This window comes from Gadus macrocephalus, chromosome 13, assembly GCF_031168955.1.
Source record: "Gadus macrocephalus chromosome 13, ASM3116895v1".
NCBI lineage: Eukaryota > Metazoa > Chordata > Actinopteri > Gadiformes > Gadidae > Gadus > Gadus macrocephalus.
Genome location: NC_082394.1, coordinates 4,107,367 through 4,127,637, shown reverse-complemented (window position 1 = coordinate 4,127,637; position 20,271 = coordinate 4,107,367). Strand labels below are relative to the sequence as shown.

Sequence of the window (20,271 nt, the reverse complement as noted above, 5' to 3'; positions counted from 1 at the left end):
GACACACAGACTAATGTAACATGATCTACTGCCAACGCCGTGCATTGTCAACGGACGTTTGAGGGAACCACCAACGTGTTGCGACATGCTCCAGGTTCGAGTCTCCTTTTGTTTTCCTCATAATAAACTTCCGTCTGTTAGAATAGCTCACATCCCCAGTCGTGACACTTTGGATTCACACAACTCTACTCTCTGCTTGACCAAACGCTGTGACCGGAAGTCAATAACATGGTCCACATTTGAAGATCCCCCCCAAACAGGAAGTCACAAACATGATCCACATGTGTAGACCCCCCCCCCCCCCAACAGGAAGTCACTAACATGGTCCACATGTTTAGACCCCCGCCCCCCCCCCGCACAGTTGGAGAGAGTGGGTCTGAAACGCGACGCTTCAACGCATGTAACGCGTCTACGCGCCTATACCAATGGTTCCCTATGCAAAAATGCCGAGTTTGGACGCCCCTAACGCGAGTAACGCGTTTGGTGTGGCCGCACCTTATGAGTGGGTACGCTAGTTATAAAAAGTTTGAGAACCACTGCCATAGACTGTGAACCATAAGATTTGGGCTGTTAGACTCCAGTTTTAACCAAAATGTTTCAGCCAAATTTTGAGTCCCATTTTTGCTCCTCCGCTTTTAGGTCCCCTTGTAACTCAACTTTAAATGCATGAAGAGTGTTGCCAATCCTCTACCTTGTCGAGCCAGAGATGGTGCTGATCGTCCTGTATTCGGCCACGATGCCCAAGGAAGAACTTTGAGAAATCTGTCGAGAGGTTAAGAATACATATCGATTTTATTCTCTCATTTTAACTCATTTTATTTTTCCAACCCTGTGACCCATGACCGTATGCTTGGAAAATGTTACGGGCAACCAATTACATTTTAGTTATTTTATGAGGTTTTGGCACAGCACATGGCAATTGGCCATAGTGCATTTAGACGGCCAGCGACTCCCCTAACGTCAGCTGTCTAAGAACCAAAACAATCCACAATTTAATTTTCAGTGTTACCCCTTATGTTTTTTTTCGTGACGACCGATAAAAAACGACAGTGTCACCCCTTATGTTTTTTTTGACAAGGACAAATTTATTTATTTTTTCAAACTTTTTTTTCATGACGGCCGATAAAAAAACAACAGTGTTACCCCTTATGTTTTTTTTCATGACGACAAATAAAAAACAAAAGTGTTACCCTCGACGTTTCATTTGATAAAAACGACAGTGTTACATCTTATTTTATTTTCCCATGATGACTGATGAAAAACAACAGTGTTACCCCTTATATTTTATTTGACAAGGACAATTTTCTTTTTTTTTTCAAATATATATATTTTTTTTTCAAACATAAAAGCAGAATCTCAATTAAGGTTTAACCTTCCCCAGAATGGCCCTCTAGTGTTTCAACTTGCATGAAATAAATCAGAAAGTACATTTGTTATCAAAACAGTAACAATTTATTAATCAATACACTTTTATGGGGCTTTCAAATTAACTTGGCAAAACGAAGACACAAAATTTCCTATACAAATATATCAATGCAACAAGGACATGTAACTGTAATTACCTCATCATAATGGTAAGTGTAAGAGTATATAGGAAGTATGCAGATGGACAAACTGTTTAACTTTTAACAATGCCGGCCATGAACAAAAACAACACAAAAACACACCTAGCATAACTGTCATTTTTAACTTAACAGAGATGACATGACCTTAAAACAGTTATGTACAACTCGTCTTCCCAGGAAAACCACCAGGTGAGTTTGAGCCGTCCTCAGGCTTCATGTTGGACCTTCTCTTCACCAGTTCTACTCATCCTCATCATCCTCGTCGATGAGGGCCGCCTGTCTCCGTCTCTTGGCCGGGGCGGCGACCGTCTCTCTGTCGGAGTCTCCCCCGCTGTCCATCACCAAGGGGCCGGGGGAAGCTGGAGACATCACGGACGACGTTATGAGGCGTCATGGAGATGATATCCCAGCACAGGTTCATTAAAAACCCTTTAGCGCAGTCACAGTCAACATATACCGTATATTCCGCACTATGAGGCGCACCGGAGTATAAGCCGCAGCAGCTAAATTGAATGATGTGTACATATATAAGCCGCACTAGAGCCCGCCGCTTCAAGGTGGGGGGGCACGGACCGGTCATAGAGCCCATAGAGTTAAAGTTGGTGGACTGTAACCTGTAAAATCCATAGATTTAGGAGGTCCCCTAGTGGCCGTTAGCTATAAAATTCAAAGATTAGCCCCACCGTTATATAAGCCACAGGAAAAAAGGCGTGGCTTATAGTCCGAAAATGACGGTACATCTACGGTTGACGCATTGATCAAAAGCATCTTAAACATTTTCATAATAATAAATGTATAGTCTTTGAACGTTGGGTCACAATAGGAATTGCACCCCTAACCCTGGCAGTATGTAGTAATGCCTTGCTCAGAGGTCCCAGTGGGACTCCTACCCTGGCAGTGTGTTGTGATGACATGCTCTACCAACGAGTTAGACAGGATCTAGCAGTCTGTGTAATATCTTAAAGGTTCACCAGTTTCCATTTCAACATTCCCAGAACTGTCCAACATTAAACAGTGAAGATCACAACAGTACGTGAACATACCCATGTCCTCGTCTTCATCTTCATCCTCATCTTCATCGTCCAGAACTCTTCTTCTTTTAACGGACGGCTTCTCTTGTTTGGACCTGCGGCTACAGGAGAGAACCACAAGACTGGTGTTAGACTGTACAGGCTCACTAGTGAACCACAAGACTGGTGTTAGACTGTACAGGGTTCACTAGTGAACCACAAGACTGGTGTTAGACTGTACAGCTTCACTAGTGAACCACAAGACTGGTGTTAGACTGGACAGGGTTCACTAGTGAACCACAAGACTGGTGTTAGACTGTACAGCTTCACTAGTGAACCACAAGACTGGTGTTAGACTGGACAGGGCTCACTAGTGAACCACAAGACTGGTGTTAGACTGTACAGCTTCACTAGTGAACCACAAGACTGGTGTTAGACTGGACAGGGCTCACTAGTGAACCACAAGACTGGTGTTAGACTGGACAGGGCTCACTAGTGAACCACAAGACTGGTGTTAGACTGTACAGCTTCACTAGTGAACCACAAGACTGGTGTTAGACTGGACAGGGCTCACTAGTGAACCACAAGACTGGTGTTAGACTGGACAGGGCTCACTAGTGAACCACAAGACTGGTGTTAGACTGGACAGGGTTCACTAGTGAACCACAAGACTGGTGTTAGACTGGACAGGGCTCACTAGTGAACCACAAGACTGGTGTTAGACTGTACAGGCTCACTAGTGAACCACAAGACTGGTGTTAGACTGGACAGGGTTCACTAGTGAACCACAAGACTGGTGTTAGACTGGACAGGGCTCACTAGTGACTAGCAGACGGTTACTAGTGGACAAGCAGAAGGGTACAAGTGAACGAGCATACGTGTAGTAGTAGTAGTAGTGAATGAGTAGACGGGTACTGGTGAACGAGTACATGGGTAGTGGTGGTGAAAAAGCAGACGGTTACTAGTGACCAGCCGACAGGGGTCTGGCTCACCTTCCATGCGGGCTCTCTGTGACTGGGGTCTCTGCACTTCTGTCTTCCACTGGGGGGGAATCTAGGAAAACCCCCAAAACACACGTTATGACATCGATCAAGAGCTGTGGCCGTGTGAACTGAGGTTTGAGGATGATGCTCATTGGTTTAAACATGTGCAAACCTGGGGGGTGCCCCCCCTTCTGGAGGGGCACCCCCCAGGTTGGGAACCACTGGTTTAAGCCTACCGTCGGTCTCCTTGGGGGGGGGGTTCCTCTTGCGGGCGAGGAGCAGAGCCCGAATGGCCTCTGATCTCTGCTCATGTGAGGAGGCCCCCGCCTCCCCAACCTCCCCCACCTCCTCCCCCTCCCCCTCCCCCTCCTGGGGCTCCGGCCCCCCAGCGGGGAGCTCCTCTCCGGGGGCGAGGGCCGCGGCCGCCCCTCTGAGCTGGGCGGGGCTCAGCCTCTCCGGGATCCTCCAGAAGGTCTCCTGATTGGACGGCAGGACAGGGAGTTCACCGTGACGCTCATGACACGTGACATGGCTCCACTTCCTGTCCTATAGTCGAGGGGATGTGTGGCGAACTGTGTCGAATAGGACCTGCTCATTGGCCGGGGCGCGCAGGCCCAGCTTGCGGAGAAGCTTCTGGAAGCTCCTCTTCTCCATCGCGTCCTCGTTGTCCTCCGAGAGGGGGACCAGAGGCACGGGCTGGGACAGATCTGGGGGGGGGGGGGGGGTGTGTTACTAACGAGCCATGCCTCGTTAGTAACACCACCACGGTCTTTAACTGAAGAGGTCGCACCGGGCCACTTTGAAATTCATCCTGTTTATAGCGTTTGTTTTGTTAGTGCTTACTTTAGCATCTCTTTTGGTTTTCCTCAGCACTACTTTGTATTTTTATAGTGTTGCAGTATATCCTGTGTCTACCACTGCGGATGTGCTGCAACAAAGGAATTACTAAAGTTGTTTCTATCTATCTATACCCATCCAGCAACAAGAACATTTCACTGAGACATTGCAAACAGGGGGGGAACAAAGAATGATTGTGGACGTGTCCGTACTGTCTTCCTCCCGGTCGTCGGCCGTCCGGTTCAGGCAGTTCTGCAGCCACAGCAAGGGTCCAGCCAAACCTGGACACAACCACAACCAGCCAGCATTGAGGTACTGCTATCGGGCTAATCAGATCCGGACACTCTAGAAAGTAACATGAAGAGGTTAACAGGTAGCAGTTTGGAAGTAAGTACATTTTGTGGTTAACTGTTAAGATGACGGATGCAGTACGTGTGTGCATTTCTCGAAAGAGGTGGTCGATATATTTCCAGCGAACCGAACACTTCACTACGCAAAAAAGTGTGATTCACACGTCGAAACAAGAAGAGGATGTTGAAGGAAACTGAGAAAGGAAAAGGTTTGATTCAGGTTTAGTTGAGGGGCTTCACCTTCTTGTTTGAGCGAGTGCAGCATGGGGCCCACGTCCGGCCCCCTCCCCACGCCGGGCTCCTGGGTTCTCCTCCTCGCTCCTCCATCAGAGGAGGTGACCCTCTCCCTCCGCTCCTCAAACGTCTCCTCATCGCTCTCCGAAGAACCTTCCTCCTCTTCCTCGTGATCTTCATCAGCCACCTCGCCCGTTAAGTCGGCCAGGAAGTCCTCTTCAGTCTGCCACAGAGGAACACCAATCAATTCACTCGTTCATACACAGTGCTGAGGATTCACTCATGCACACCCAGCTGGGGATTCCCTCACACACCCAGCTGACGATTCACTCACACACCCAGCTGGGGATTCCCTCACACACCCAGCTGACGATTCACTCACACACCCAGCTCAGGATTCCCTCACACACCCAGCTGGGGATTCACTCACACACCCAGCTGACGATTCACTCACACACCCAGCTGGGGATTCACTTGCACACCCAGCAGAGGATTCACTCATACACACCGCTGGAGATTCATTCGCACACAGCTGAGGATTCACTCATACACACCGCTGAGGATTCACTCACACACCCACCTGAGGATTCACTCATACACACCGCTGAGGATTCACTCATACACACCCACCTGAGGATTCACTCACACCCACCTGAGGATTCACTCACACCCACCTGAGGATTCACTCACACACACCGCTGAGGATTCACTCACACACCCACCTGAGGATTCACTCATACACACCGCTGAGGATTCACTCACACACACCGCTGAGGATTCACTCATACACACCGCTGAGGATTCACTCACACACACCGCTGAGGATTCACTCACACACACCGCTGAGGATTCACTCACACACACCGCTGAGGATTCACTCACACACCCACCTGAGGATTCACTCATACACACCGCTGAGGATTCACTCATACACACAGCACTGAGGATTCCCTCATACATAAGAGCATCCAAGGCGGTCATATCGAAACGTGTGACAGACGTTCAGACATTTTAGAGTTAACGTTAACAAACAAAAAACTACAATAAAAGTCCTCACCATGCTGTTCCCGGAGCTTTTACCGGAGCTTTTACCGGATCCTTTGGCGGCGGTCTTCCGGGGACCGCCACCGCCGCCGCCGCTGCGCTTCTTGTAGAGCTGCCGTCTCTCCGACACCAGCCCCATGCTGAGCAGCTTGTCCACCACGCGGGCCCGCGACCGCTTGGCCGTGGTCTTCCTCAGCATGTTCCCCAGCACGTCTGCACAGAACACCATAATATGGTATCGGTTTCGGAAAAGGTAGTATCGGGTATCGGCGAGTACGCAAGTCTATGCGCCGATTCCGATAGCATCACTTGGACTCATTTACTACACAGGCAGGGAACATCACAAACACGTGCGGCGTTATGCCGAGTTCGTTAACGGTCAGAGGTGGAAAGTCGGATTGGGAAACACATCATCCCCGACCTACGTTTGTTTGAACTAAGCCGTAAAAACATAGATGCTCACGCTTAACTAAAACGATATTAATGAATCAATATAATTATTGATTATAAATGTAAACGATCTAGGCCTGAAAGTAAAATTGTCGACAGTAAGTGAACCGGCTGTCATCGTAAGAGAACCCTTCAACAAGAACAAGTGCTATGAGCAGTTACAATGCGAGATGCTGTATCGGTATATACTGGATATCAGGGATCTGAATCGTATCGAGAAGAAAAAAAAAACGGTCTTGGAACATCTAGTCTGGACAGACGGGGCCGAGCACAGAAGACCTCGTCGGGTCACTAGAACCTGACCCGGTCTCAGGGAGGAGAACCCGGCCTCAGGGAGGAGAACCCGGTCTCAGGGAGGAGAACCCGGCCTCGGGGAGGAGAACCCGGCCTCAGGGAGGAGAACCCGGTCTGAGGGTGGAGAACCCGGCCTCGGGGAGGAGAACCCGGTCTGAGGGTGGAGAACCCGGCCTCAGGGAGGAGAACCCGGTCTGAGGGTGGAGAACCGTCTCACCGTCTGAGTCTTTGAACTCCTCGTACAGCATCTCCAGCTCGTCCTCCTGCTGCTCCGTCCACAGGACGATCCCCGTGCCGACCCTGAGGGGGGAATCAGAGGTCAGGTCGGCAGATCAGGAGCAGGACAGCCGCGGATTCATTCATAGGCCCAATCCCATTTCTACCCCTTACCCCTTACCCTTACCCCTCCCCCTTGTTTTGAAGGGGTAAAGGGGTAAGGGGTAGAAATGGGATTGGGCCATAGAGTCCGGGAATTTGAAGTCAGGCGTTTCATAGAGTGCATGAATATGAATTCAGGGGTTGACTACAGTGCTTGAACATGAATTAAGGTGTTCATAGGGTGAGTGAAGATGAATTCAGGTGTTTCCTACAGAGCGTGATTATGAATTCAGGTGTTCATAGAGTGCCTGAATATGAATTCAGGTGTTCAAAGAGTGCCTGAATATGAATTCAGGTGTTCATAGAGTGCCTGAATATGAATTCAGGTGTTTCCTACAGTGCGTGAAAATGCATTCTGGTGTTTCATGGAGAGCATGAATATGAATGCAGTTATTTCCTAGAGTGCGTGTCTATAATTGCATCCACGCAGTAAGGAACCCTTTGAGCCCCGTGGAACGCCCGCCAGCTCCCCCCTGGCCACTAGAGGGGGCTAACGCGGTGCAGGACCTACTTGTGCTTCTTGAGCTGCTTGGCGCTCTCCACCAGGCCCATGTGCACCAGCTGCACCACCACCTGCCGCCGCGAGCGCGTGGTCCCCAGCAGCGGGAGCAGGGCCTCCACCGGGTCGGGCACTGGAGGGAGGGAGGGAGAGAGGGAGAGAGGGAGAGAGAGAGAGAGAGAGAGAGAGAGAGAGAGAGAGAGAGAGAGAGAGAGAGAGAGAGAGAGAGGGGGAGAGAGAGAGAGAGAGAGAGGGAGAGAGAGAGAGGGAGAGGGAGAGGGAGAGGGAGAGGGAGAGAGAGAGAGAGAGAGAGAGAGAGAGAGGGAGAGAGGGAGAGACACAGAGAGAGAGACAGAGAGAGAGAGAGAGAGAGAGAGAGAGAGAGAGAGAGAGAGAGAGAGAGAGAGAGAGAGAGAGAGAGAGAGAGAGAGGGAGAGAGACACAGAGAGAAAGAGAGAGAGAGAGAGAGAGAGAGGGAGAGGGAGAGGGAGAGACAGAGAGAGAGAGAGAGGGAGAGGGAGAGGGAGAGGGAGAGAGAGGGAGAGGGAGAGGGAGGGAGAGGGAGAGGGAGAGGGAGAGGGAGAGGGAGAGACAGAGAGACACAGAGAGAGAGAGAGAGAGACAGAGAGAGAGACAGAGAGAGAGAGAGGAGGAGGCGGGAGAGCGGGAGAGGGTGAGAGGGAGAGAGAGGGACAGCGGGGTCAGAGAGAGCAGAGCCTCGCACCAGAACACCGTCGCACTGGAGCTGGACAGAACCGTCACCTTCTGAGTCGCGCTGCTCCATGAACAGGCTCCGCAGCTCCTCCTCCTCCTCCTCCGTCCAGGCCACCTTCGTCTTGGAGCCGTCCCTGAGGGAGAGACCGAGGGGAGACCGAGGGGGAGGCCGAGGGGGGGAGAGACCAGGGCAGATGGATGCAGGGCATTCAGTGGTTCTGTTCAGTAAGACCCTCATGACCCTAACGCACACTTTTGTTCCTCAACAAGCACTTCCACACAGCCCCACTCACACAGTTAACGGTGGTTATATAGATAGTATGATAATGATCAGACAATAGAGTGACTCTCACCCCTCCTTGCCGTAGCCCTCGGTCATCTCGTGCACCGTCCCCACGTTCTTCCAGAACAGCAGCTCGACGAAGGCCTTGTCGTTCCGCGCCGCCACCACCAGGAACCGGCTCACCACGAACTTAGCGAAGGTCCCGAGCTCCTGATGGGAGAGACAGGGTCATCAGGGGGGAGAGAGACCGGGTCAGGGGGGAGAGAGACCGGGGGAGACAGACACCCAGTGAGGAGACAGACACCCAGTGAGGAGAGACAGACACCCAGTGAGGAGACAGACACCCAGTGAGGAGAGACAGACACCCAGTGAGGAGACACAGACACCCAGTGAGGAGAGACAGACACCCAGTGAGGAGAGACAGACACCCAGTGAGGAGAGACAGACACCCAGTGAGGAGAGACAGACACCCAGTGAGGAGACACAGACACCCAGTGAGGAGACACAGACACCCAGTGAGGAGAGACAGACACCCAGTGAGGAGACACAGACACCCAGTGAGGAGAGACAGACACCCAGTGAGGAGAGACAGACACCCAGTGAGGAGAGACAGACACCCAGTGAGGAGAGACAGACACCCAGTGAGGAGACACAGACACCCAGTGAGGAGAGACAGACACCCAGTGAGGAGAGACAGACACCCAGTGAGGAGAGACAGACACCCAGTGAGGAGAGACAGACACCCAGTGAGGAGAGACAGACACCCAGTGAGGACACTGAGGAGGCCCCCGGCGAGGGGTTCCTAGGGCACCTTGTAGGCCGCGGCGGCCGGGTCGCTCAGGATGCGGTTGAAGGCGCTGAACACGGACAGCTGGTAGAGCAGCGCGTCCATCTTGAGGTCCACGGCCAGCCGGTGCAGCATGCGCGCGATGCAGTGGTTGGTGTGCGGGGAGTTGGTGGAGTAGGTCTTCAGCAGCAGCACGTAGGGCCGCACGATGGCCGGCTGGGCGAACCTACGCGCGCCGGGGGGGGGATGAAGCACAGGAGACGACGGATCGCTAAGAGCAGGCAAAAGGTTTGATCGTCCAAGGCACAGCTCTTCTCTGTTTTGGCACCGCAGTGGTGGAACGAGCTCCCCGCCGACGTCAGGACCACAGGATCGCTCGTCAGCTTCCTCAAGAGTCTCAAGACTCGCTTGTTCAGAGTCCACCTAGACTCTGCATAGCCTTCCCCCTTTACCCCTCCCCCCCAGCCCTCTAATATACTTATTGTATGTTCTATGTCCTGACACCTAATAAATAGTACTAAGCATTGTGTAGTCTCTTATCCTAGCTAGCTATGTTGTGTACAGGGAATGTGTTCACCTGGCGATTGTTAGTGCTTGGCACTTGGTTCTATGAACATCCTTACTGCAACGACAGCAATATATTGTTTCTCTTTCTTCTGACAAATGTACTGATTGTAAATCGCTTCGGAAAAAAGCGTCTGCTCAATGCCCTGAATGTAAATGTAAACAAAGGGAGCTGACAGGTACAGAGGTACATTATATTTAGGAGACTAATTATACAAAAGGAAGTTATTTTACAGCAGGGGGTTGCTCCTTACCGCTTGATGAAGTCCAGGAAGTTGAAGTCCGTCTCAGACACCTGGACAGACTCCAGCTCCTCTTCCTCGTACTCCGGCCCGTCCTCGTCTTCCTCAGCCGGGACCTCCGGGGGGGCGGACCCTGGTGTGTGGGGGGGGGGGGGGGGGGGGAGATGCCATAACTCAGATCACAGCTGGAACACACCGTTATGTCAATGCAGTGGCCGCCGTCGTGACTCATCAGGGACACCTGGAGGACTTCACTGGAGTTGGAGCGATACGGCGTGGATCAAAACTAGTTGTTCCGACAACGATGCCAGTATCGCAATTATATCTATAAATCTTTGTCTCTACATCTGCCTAAAATACAGCATCGGTTATCGGCGCGTACACAAGTTTATGCTCCGATCCGATTGCCATCACGTGACTCATTTACCACACAGGCAAAGAAGATCACAAGCACGTGCAGTGTTATGCTGCGTTCGTTGACGTCGGAGGTGGAAAAGTCGGAATGGGAAACGCCTATCTGGAATGATTCTTTTTTTTTTTTTTTTTGGATCGTCTCTAGTCGGAGCCGTCGCCCGGGGACTCACGGGGCAGCGTGGCGTGGAGGATCTGCTTCAGCAGCTCCAGCTCGTCCTCCGGCTCCACGTCGGCCGGCCCGAACACGTCCCCCTCCGGCCACACCTCCCTGGGGACACGGGGAGCAGGGGGGGCCCCGGTTAGAGCCACAGGCGGACGGGGCCCAGCGGGGCAGTGGGAGAGAGAGAGAGAGAGTGGAGACAGGGGCCCGGTTAGAGTCACAGGCCAGTGGGGCCCCATGGAGGGAGAGAGGGAGAGAGAGAGGGAGGGAGGGAGAGAGAGAGAGAGAGAGAGAGAGAGAGAGAGAGTGGAGACAGGGGCCCGGTCGAGCCACAGGCCACTGGGGTCCGCTGGGTGTAAGGCAGGGCGTGAGAGGGAGCTTGGAGGCTGGGGTCCCAGTTAGAGCCTCAGTCTTGGGGCCCGGTTAGAGCCACATGCCAGAGGGGGCCCCGCGGGGCGAGAGAGAGAGGAGGCTGGGGGCCCGGTTAGTCACATGCAGGCGGGGTACAGTGAGGCCTGAGACGAGAGGCTGGGGGCCCGGTTAAAGCCAGAGGCCACAGGGGCCCTGCGGGGGGGGGGGGAGAGAGAGAGAGAGAGAGAGAGAGAGAGAGAGAGAGAGAGAGAGAGAGAGAGAGAGAGAGAGAGAGAGAGAGAGAGAGAGAGAGAGAGAGAGAGGGCTGGGGGCCCAGTTGGAGCCTCAGGCCAACCTGTCCCCACGGGGTGAGAGAGTTGAGGTTGGGGGGGGGGGGGTCACTGACCTGGCAGCGCGCAGCAGGCCCAGCGCCTCGGGGCCCAGCCGGGCCATCAGGGCGTCCTGCACGCGCACCACCGTCTGGCTCCGCTGGTCCTCCAGGGAGACCTCCGAGGCGGCGTCGAAGGGGACCACGGCCTCCGTCACCCCGGCAGACAGCTGAGGGGAGAGGGGGGGGGGGGGGTGCAACGCGGCAGGTCAGCGGACGGGACGCCCCACACAGAGGGGTCCCGCTCCTGCAGTCAGAGAGTACGGACAGACGGACGGAACCGGCCCGGACCAGTTCCGCCATCTGTCCGCCGATACATAAGCCTGTTAAAGCCCAACATATTACACAACAACAATTACATCAACTCAAACCATCAAGGCGGTTATTTTAAAGTACTGTTCTACATTTCGGCACGTTAGTCATTCACAAGTTCAAGTAGACTGTACTTCATCTTAGTCGACGACTTGAACTTGTGAATGACTCTAACGTGCTCAAATGTAGATGTAGTACTTATGTACTTATATAGTACTAAGTAGAGGATATAATGGAGCTAAACCTTTATCCATGTTTAGGAGCGGTATCAATACCGCAAAAAAATGCTTTCCATCGGAGCCTCAGATAAACTTGAGGCCCTGCAGGGGAAAATGTTGACGGATTGAACTGAGAATAAAGTTCGTAGTTAACACGGAGGCGGAGGTAGCAATGCGCCCCCTGGTGGCGACATGGTGGAACTACCTGGAAGCCAGCAGCCCTCAGCTCCTCGGACACAATCTTCCAGGTTTCCTCCAACACCTCGGGGTCCGTCTCCGGGGTAGACTTCTTCTGGGGCCGGTTCCTTCTCTTCCTCACCTTCTTCTTCTGTGGTAGAAGAAACAACAGTTCAGAGTTCAGCTAAACTCTGCATAGCCAGCCTCCCTCCCCCCCACACCCCTCTCACGCACTTATTGAACGTTGTACGTCCTTGCACTCAGAAATACGACTTAGCATCGTGTAGCGTGTTATCCTAGCTATCTCTGTTGTTTACGGGGAATGGGTTAACCTAGTGATTGTTAGTGCTTCGCACGTGGTTCTATGAACATCCTTACTGTACCGACAGCGATTTTTTATCGTTTCTCTTACTTCTGACAAATGCACTTATTGGTCTTCGCTTTGGGTGAAAGCGTCTGAATGTAAACGTAAACAGGGACGTGTGATAAAGTGACTCCAGAGAAATCCCCCCTACAGAGCCTTGATCCCCTGACCCCATCAGCGAAGGTGTAGGTGTCTGGGCTCCGTCCGGGCTCCGTCCGGGCGGTGGGGCTCCGTCCGGGCTGGGGGGGGGGGACTCACCTGCACCATCAGGTTGTTGCGGCCCTTGCAGAAGCGCTCCAGCATGCGCAGGAAGAGGTGCGTGGACTCCACCAGGTCCCGGAGGAACGACTGCGGCTGCTTGGTCTCGTCGTACTTGCGGAGCAGCGTGAGGAAGAGCTCCCGGTACTCCATCATGTAGAAGATGTTACCTGGAGGAGGTGGAGACATGCAAGGTATGAAACCACTCCAGCTACTGCAGGGTAACACCTCTAAAAGCCATATTTATTAACAACATACCATCCTTTTTTCCATCACTAGCCTTTTTTTCTTTCAATAATAACTTTACGTGAATTAAAACCAGCTGAATAACTGCTGCCTTTATAAAGGCCTACAATTTTACTTTTACAGTTATAGTTTATCTATCTTTGGATGTGGTACTTTTGATGACGTTGGAGCTCTGTCGGATGGTGTCGTCACGGGAACGGTCCATCTCGTTCACCGTCAGCAGCAGCTCCTGGTAGGCCTTCAGCGCCAGGTGCATCCTAGCGGGGGGTCACGGAGAACAAGCCTGTGTCAGATCACAGAGGATTCTGACCTCAGCGTGGGGGGGGGGGACCCCAATGTAGTCCTCTCTCTGGGACTGGGCCCCCCCACCGAGCTGCTCAGGGGACCTGCTCCAGGCCATGGCCCACACCTCGGGGACCAGGCCATGGGGCTCAGCTTGGGGGGACCACGACGTGGGGCTCACCTTCGGGACCACGACGTGGCCTCCTTGCGGTCCGTCAGCATCATCTCGTAGTAGTTGGTGACGTTGCGCTCGATGAAGTGGAAGGCCCGGATGGACATGGTCTCCGACACCAGGTCGGCGCGGAAACCGTTGCCGCGGTTGAAGGCCATGAAGAAGCTCAGGGCCCACAGGAAGTAGGTCTCGTCGTGCTGCTGCGCCTGCTCCCGGATCAGCCCCTCCTGGGGGACAGAGCCGGCGGGCGGGGTTAGGGGGGCGGCGGGGAGGTGGTGGTGTGATGATGGTGGTGGTGTAAAGATGATGGTGGTGTTAAGATGGTGGTGGTGTAAAGATGGTGGCGTTATGAGGCCTGCTCCCAGACCAGCCCCTCCTGGACATAACCACCGGGCGGGGTTAGTAGAGGCGTGCTGGGGAGGTGGTGTTATCAGGGTGCTGGGGTGCTGTTGTTATGATGGTGGTGGCGTTAGGATGGTGGTGCTGGGGAGGTGGTGTTATCAGGGTGCTGGGGTGGTGGTGGTGTTATTGGTGCAATGCTACCGTGGCTGTGTTGGCGCCGATATGATGGTGTGTCGGTGACACAATGCTCAGAAGATGAAACTGATGCTCTCCTACTAGGTGGTGTTATGCAGGTGATGGTGTGAGGGTGGTGTTACGATGGTGGAGTCACGATGGTGGAGCTACGACGGTGGAGTCACGATGGTGGAGCTACGACGGTGGAGCTACGACGGTGGAGCTACGACGGTGGAGCTACGACGGTGGAGCTACGACGGGGGAGCTACGACGGGGGAGCTACGACGGGGGAGCTACGACGGTGGAGCTACGACGGTGGAGCTACGACGGTGGAGCTACGAAGGTGGAGCTACGACGGTGGGTGTGGCGGACACAATGCTCAGTAGATAAAACCGATGCACCACGGCACGTTGACTTCCCCCCGGCCGGGCTCACCTTCACCAAGTACATCAGGTGGTTGTAGCAGTTCTCCAGGAAGTCCACGCAGAACTCCCGCAGGAAGAGCCGGACGTTGAGGGCGGAGCGGCGCTGGCCCTCGCTGTCCCGCGCCCGCCGGTGCCTCTTGGGGACGCGCCGCACCGCCTTGCCCGCGTCGTGGCTGTAGTTCTTGAACTGGACGGACAGACGGACAGACAGCAGCCATCGGTTACTGATTCACCTGGTGTGCAGTTCTGAAGGCCGGCTCAGCTCAGGAGACAGAGCGGGTTGGCTGGTCACCGGAAGGTTGCTAGTTCAATCCCCGGCTCCTCCAAGGAGGGTCGAGGTGTCCCTGAGCAAGACGCCTCTAACCCTAACTCACGTTGTGGAAGGCTCTGGGTCCTAGCGTTAACTCACGTTGTGGAGGGCTCTGGGTCCTAGCGTTAACTCACGTTCTGGAGGCCTCTGGGTCCTAACCCTAACTCAGGTTGTGGAAGGCTCTGGGTCCTAGCTTTAACTCACGTTGTGGAGGGCTCTGAGTCCTGGCGTTAACTCACGTTGTGGAGGGCTCTGGGTCCTAGCGTTAACTCACGTTGTGGAGGTCTCTGGGTCCTGGCGTTAACTCACGTTGTGGAGGGCTCTGGGTCCTAGCGTTAACTCAGGTTGTGGAGGGCTCTGAGTCCTGGCGTTAACTCACGTTGTGGAGGGCTCTGGGTCCTAGCGTTAACTCACGTTGTGGAGGTCTCTGGGTCCTGGCGTTAACTCACGTTGTGGAGGGCTCTGGGTCCTAGCGTTAACTCACGTTGTGGAGGGCTCTGGGTCCTGGCGTTAACTCACGTTGTGGAAGGCTCTGGGTCCTGGCGTTAACTCACGTTGTGGAGGGCTCTGGGTCCTAGCGTTAACTCACGTTGTGGAGGGCTCTGGGTCCTAGCGTTAACTCACGTTGTGGAGGGCTCTGGGTCCTAGCGTTAACTCACGTTGTGGAGGGCTCTGGGTCCTAGCGTTAACTCACGTTGTGGAGGGCTCTGGGTCCTAGCGTTAACTCAGGTTGTGGAAGGCTCTGGGTCCTAGCGTTAACTCACGTTGTGGAGGGCTCTGGGTCCTAGCGTTAACTCAGGTTGTGGAAGGCTCTGGGTCCTAGCGTTAACTCACGTTGTGGAGGGCTCTGGGTCCTAGCGTTAACTCACGTTGTGGAAGGCTCTGGGTCCTAGCGTTAACTCACGTTGTGGAGGGCTCTGGGTCCTAGCGTTAACTCACGTTGTGGATGCCTCTGTGGTAGACGACGTCTTCGTTCCCGACCGCTTTGAGGCCCGCGACGACGTAGGTGCCCCCGAAGCGTGAGTGTCTGAAAGAGATGCAGGGAGTGAGGGGGGGGGGGGTGAGGGGGGGGGGGGGGCATTCAAAGGAAATTATAATACTGAACAACCCTGAAACATAGGCAGTAGAAAGCAGTTTATATATATGTAGATATATATTTCTTTCTACTGATCAATGTTTATAGGCTAGTTCAGTATTACTATATCTGATGCACTACTGCAAAGATGGACCCCCCCCCCACCCTCTTGAAACCAGTCCTCCTCCAACCCAGACCCCAGAGGGACCAGCACCTGTCCGCTCACCTGGTTCCCCTCTGCAGCGTACGGCTGCGCTTCTCCGCCTGCTCCTTCTGCCGCAGCACCTCCAGCTCCGTCAGGTCCCGGCTCTTCTCCTGGGCCGAGCGGGCGTGGCCGGCGCTCACCAGGGCCTCTGGCGTCTGGGAGGAGGGGGGGGGGGGGTTAGGGTCCGACTCTTCAACCATGGGGACTGGGGGGTGACTTTGAGCAAGATGCACTTAAAAGAGCACTGCTCCTTAAAGGAGAGTACTGGTTTTGGACCAAACCATTGTAAATGGTAGATGCACTTAATGTACTCACTTATTGTATGTTGTACGGTCCGGCACTTAATGTACACACTTAATGTATGTTGTACGGTCCGGGCGGCACTTAATGTAAACACTTAATGTATGTTGTACGGTCCGGCACTTAATGCACGCACTTATTGTATGTTGTACATGTTGGCACTATAATAGTACTTAGCATTGTGTAGCATCTTATCCTAGCTATCTTTGTTGCATACGGGGAATGGGTTCACCTAGTGATTGTTAGTGCTTGGCACTTGGTTCTATGAACATCCTTACTGTACCGACAGCGGTATATTGTTGTTTCTCTCTCTTCTGACAAATGGGACTTATTTGAAGTTGCTTTGGATAAAAGCGTCTGGCGAATGCCCTGAATGTGAACGTGAACCCCTGCGTGAGGTTCTGCCTCGGGCCGGCCCAGACAGACGGGGGTCCCCACCTGGTCCCTGAACAGCAGCGAGACCACCTCCAGCACGTGCATGCACCACTGCTGCTCGCTCTGGGCCGACGCCAGGAACTTGACGAGGTCGTCGAAGCCGCTCATGTGGACGGCCCACAGCAGCTTGTCATGGACGCTGGCGTCGTCGTCCACGTTCTGCAAACACCAGGAGACAGGGTCAGAGATCAAAGGTCACACCGCCAGGACACAGGGTCAGAGATCAAAAGGTCACACCGCCAGGACACCGGGTCAGAGATCAAAGGTCACAACACCAGGACAGAGGGTCAGAGGTGACGGAGGAGACTATTAGAGATGGAGAGAGGACATTACAGATGGAGAGAGGCCATTACAGATGGAGAGAGGACATTACAGATGGAGAGAGGCCATTACAGATGGAGAGAGGACATTACAGATGGAGACAGGACATCATGGTTTCTTGAAGTCACCAGAACACAGAGTCAGTAGGAGAGGACAGAGAGAGATGGAGGACATTATTATGTCGCCAACGTTCTGGAAGCATATCATTTATATAATGATCTATATTAGACATGTATTATTAATGTGTCATTATATCATAATATGCATTATTAATATGATAATATACATTATTAATCATGCAGCATCATACATGTATTTTTGGATAGTGATATCTATATTAAACATTCAAACATGTATTATTATTCATGTATTTTCCCCAGTGGTATCTGGATATTATTATGATATCTGTATTGAGCACGGGCTCCGTGAGACCTTCTCCTCGTAGGGGTCGGCGGGGACGTGGAGGACGTTCCTGACCAGCAGCAGGATCCTCTCCACCAGCAGGTTGTCCTCCTCCTGCCGCTGCTCCCAGTCCTGGAGGAGGAGGAGGAGGAGGAGGGGGGGGAGTGGGAGGAGGAGGAGGAGGAGGAGGAGGAGGAGGAGGAGGAGGAGGAGGAGGAGGCGAGGGAGGAGGAGGAGGGGGAGGAGGAGGCGAGGGAGGAGGAGCAGAAGGAGGGGGAGGAGGAGGGGGGAGAGGAGGAGGAGGGGGAGGGGGAGGAGGAGATGGAGGAGCAGGAGGAGGAGGAGGAGGGGGGAGGGGTAGGAGGAAGAGGCGTCAGTCAGCCTATCAGGACTCAGAGTGGGAGGAGCCACTGGGGTCAGTCAGCCTATCAGGACTCAGAGTAGGAGGAGCCACTGGGGTCAGTCAGCCTATCAGGACTCAGAGTGGGAGGAGCCACTGGGGTCAGTCAGCCTATCAGGACTCAGAGTAGGAGGAGCCACTGGGGTCAGTCAGCCTATCAGGACTCAAGAGTCAGAGTCTCCCCTCCCATCACCATGAGCTCACCAGCTGTAGCAGGTTGTACAAGGTCTCACTCAGAACCCCGAACACCTTCTCACTGGCGAACGCCTGCAGGACGACACATGGAGAAGGAGATGAAGACACAGACATCCATTTGAATGTTAGCACAATGTATTCACAGTTCTCACGACTTTAGTAAGAACATCACGGTACCTCTTTGTAGGCCTGCAGGTAGGAGGTGACCTGAAGGAAGTGATGTCTTAAGGCCGGGTCGTCTGGGACCTTCCCGAAGCAGAGCAGCGCAGGCTGTGTGAGGTTCACCATGAGCCTGGGGATCGCGGATCACACCCCGAGACTCAGAGACAAACTCAATGACACTCAGAGCCAAACGACACCAAACAAACACAGAGAATCAGAGCAAAACAATCAGAGCCAAACACACAAGGACTCATAGACAAACACAGACACTCGGTGTTATGATTGACGGTCCAGTACCTGATGCACGCGTCAAACAGGGGTTTGTCTCCGCCATGCTGGGAGATGATTGGCAGCAGGTCATTCTGCAGGATATGTCCCGCCCCCAGCTGCTGGCGGATGTCCCTTGTGTCGTCCTCGTGCCTCAGGTACCTGATGAGGTCCTTCACGCTCTCTGCAACAGACCCGGCCAGAAGGTGTCAGAAGCGCGGGAGAACCAGGCCCTGTTCCTTCTTAAATGGTAAACGCACTGCATTTATACAGCGCTTTTCTAACCAGTGGCCACTCAAAGCGCTTTACAATACTACCCATTTATGCACACTTTAACACACCGACGGCGGTGTCAGCCATGCAAGGTGACAGCCAGCTCACCGGGAGCAGTTAGGGTGAGGTGTCTTGCCCAGGAACACCTCGACACTCCTAGGAGGAGCCGGAGATCGAACTAGCAACCTTCGGGTTACCAGCCAACCCGCTCTACCTCCTGAGCCCCATGCCTTCCCGGCGTGTTCCCCCCCCCGACCGTCGTGGGTGTAGGAGATGACATGTTGGGACACTCACCCAGACAGTCTGCCTCTTTGTGGTACGTTTCCCCCTCCAGGTACCCCAGGGCGCTGCACGTGGCCAGGACCTCGCAGTTCATCCTGCAGTCTAGATCAGCTACCGCTGGGGAACGCACGGTGGGGCGCAGGGTTCAGGCATCAGGGGGTTCCAGAAGGTTCCATGGATGACGGCAAACGGAAGTAAAGTCAGACCCAATAGACAGAACCACAACAGAACAACATGCTCACAAGGAAGAAGGTATGAGGGAGTTTTGAATTCAGTGCTCTAGTTATTGCATGCATTATGTTGGGGATGAATGTCAACAGTTGAGCCTAGACTCGGACTGGACTCGGACTAGACCCAGACTGGACCTGATCCAGCCGTAATCCACTACTCTATACACTGACCCACCTCTGCAATAGTGTTTACTTTACTCTCTGAACATGAATTTCTGATATTAAACCGGGTCATCGAATCATAACAGTCTATAAGATAATATCGATAATACTGATAATAGTCATTATACTGATGTTAAAAATAACCCCACACAGCGCGATAATCAGGGTTTACCCTGCAGGATGAATAAACCATCAACAATATCAAAGTCCTTCATATTATCCCATAATCTGTCTATAATCACAGTTTTCAGGTCCGAACTAGAGCCTGTTGAGCCCTGAGCTTGGTTTATGCCCAAACAGACTTTAAAATAACATTTAACAACGTCTTACCATGTAGTGTAACAGCTCAGCTGGTGAGTAGTGAGTATCCGAACACTGGATCCAAACTCCCGCGGAAAGACGCAAACTTCCTTCCGGCTGCCAATGCTCATGCATTACCATTCTGTTCCTGTAGGGGGCGATGTTCCTTCCCCGCTTGACGCACTAATCTTTTTTCCTGTAGGGGCGCTGTTCCTCATATCTATTTTGATCTAATTAACTTTGAAGCAGAGGTAATTCGTCTGTGGTGCTGGGGCTATTTGAAACCTTCCAAAATACAATTGATACAATTGCACGCGTCAAACAGGGGTTTGTCTCCGCCATGCTGGGAGATGATTGGCAGCAGGTCATTCTGCAGGATATGTCCCGCCCCCAGCTGCTGGCGGATGTCCCTTGTGTCGTCCTCGTGCCTCAGGT

At 53.2% G+C, this 20,271-nt stretch overlaps 1 protein-coding gene across 1 annotated transcript; it reads right to left on the bottom strand.

The window, feature by feature from the left end:
* Positions 1-1,429: 1,429 nt before the first annotated feature.
* Positions 1,430-19,958, bottom strand: timeless (timeless circadian clock). Its single transcript, XM_060068244.1, has 30 exons — positions 19,867-19,958; positions 19,157-19,261; positions 18,620-18,773; positions 18,338-18,452; positions 18,170-18,232; positions 17,596-17,697; positions 16,846-17,001; positions 16,129-16,262; positions 15,767-15,854; positions 14,528-14,704; positions 13,586-13,803; positions 13,276-13,379; positions 12,877-13,046; positions 12,283-12,405; positions 11,566-11,717; positions 10,819-10,916; positions 10,247-10,367; positions 9,453-9,654; positions 8,712-8,851; positions 8,407-8,492; positions 7,657-7,777; positions 6,985-7,067; positions 6,037-6,236; positions 4,986-5,202; positions 4,608-4,676; positions 4,147-4,265; positions 3,795-4,035; positions 3,568-3,628; positions 2,609-2,697; positions 1,430-1,924 (listed from the first exon to the last, which is right to left on the bottom strand). Exons 2-30 carry the CDS (start codon positions 19,236-19,238, stop codon positions 1,806-1,808), a joined length of 3,804 nt encoding a protein of 1,267 aa, XP_059924227.1. The 5' UTR covers positions 19,239-19,261; positions 19,867-19,958; the 3' UTR covers positions 1,430-1,805.
* Between the last annotated feature and the right edge of the window lie 313 nt (positions 19,959-20,271).

Bases quoted from the DNA above. Each gene is read 5' to 3' on its own strand.
- timeless (XM_060068244.1), bottom strand. From the start codon at position 19,238: ATGAACTGCGAGGTCCTGGCCACGTGCAGCGCCCTGGGGTACCTGGAG. The intron at 13,804-14,527 runs GTGAGCCCGGCC...TCTGTCCCCCAG, and splicing joins ACCTGATGTACTTGGTGAAG to GAGGGGCTGATCCGGGAGCA. The intron at 8,852-9,452 runs GTGCCCTAGGAA...CTCTCCCATCAG, and splicing joins CGGCCGCCGCGGCCTACAAG to GAGCTCGGGACCTTCGCTAA.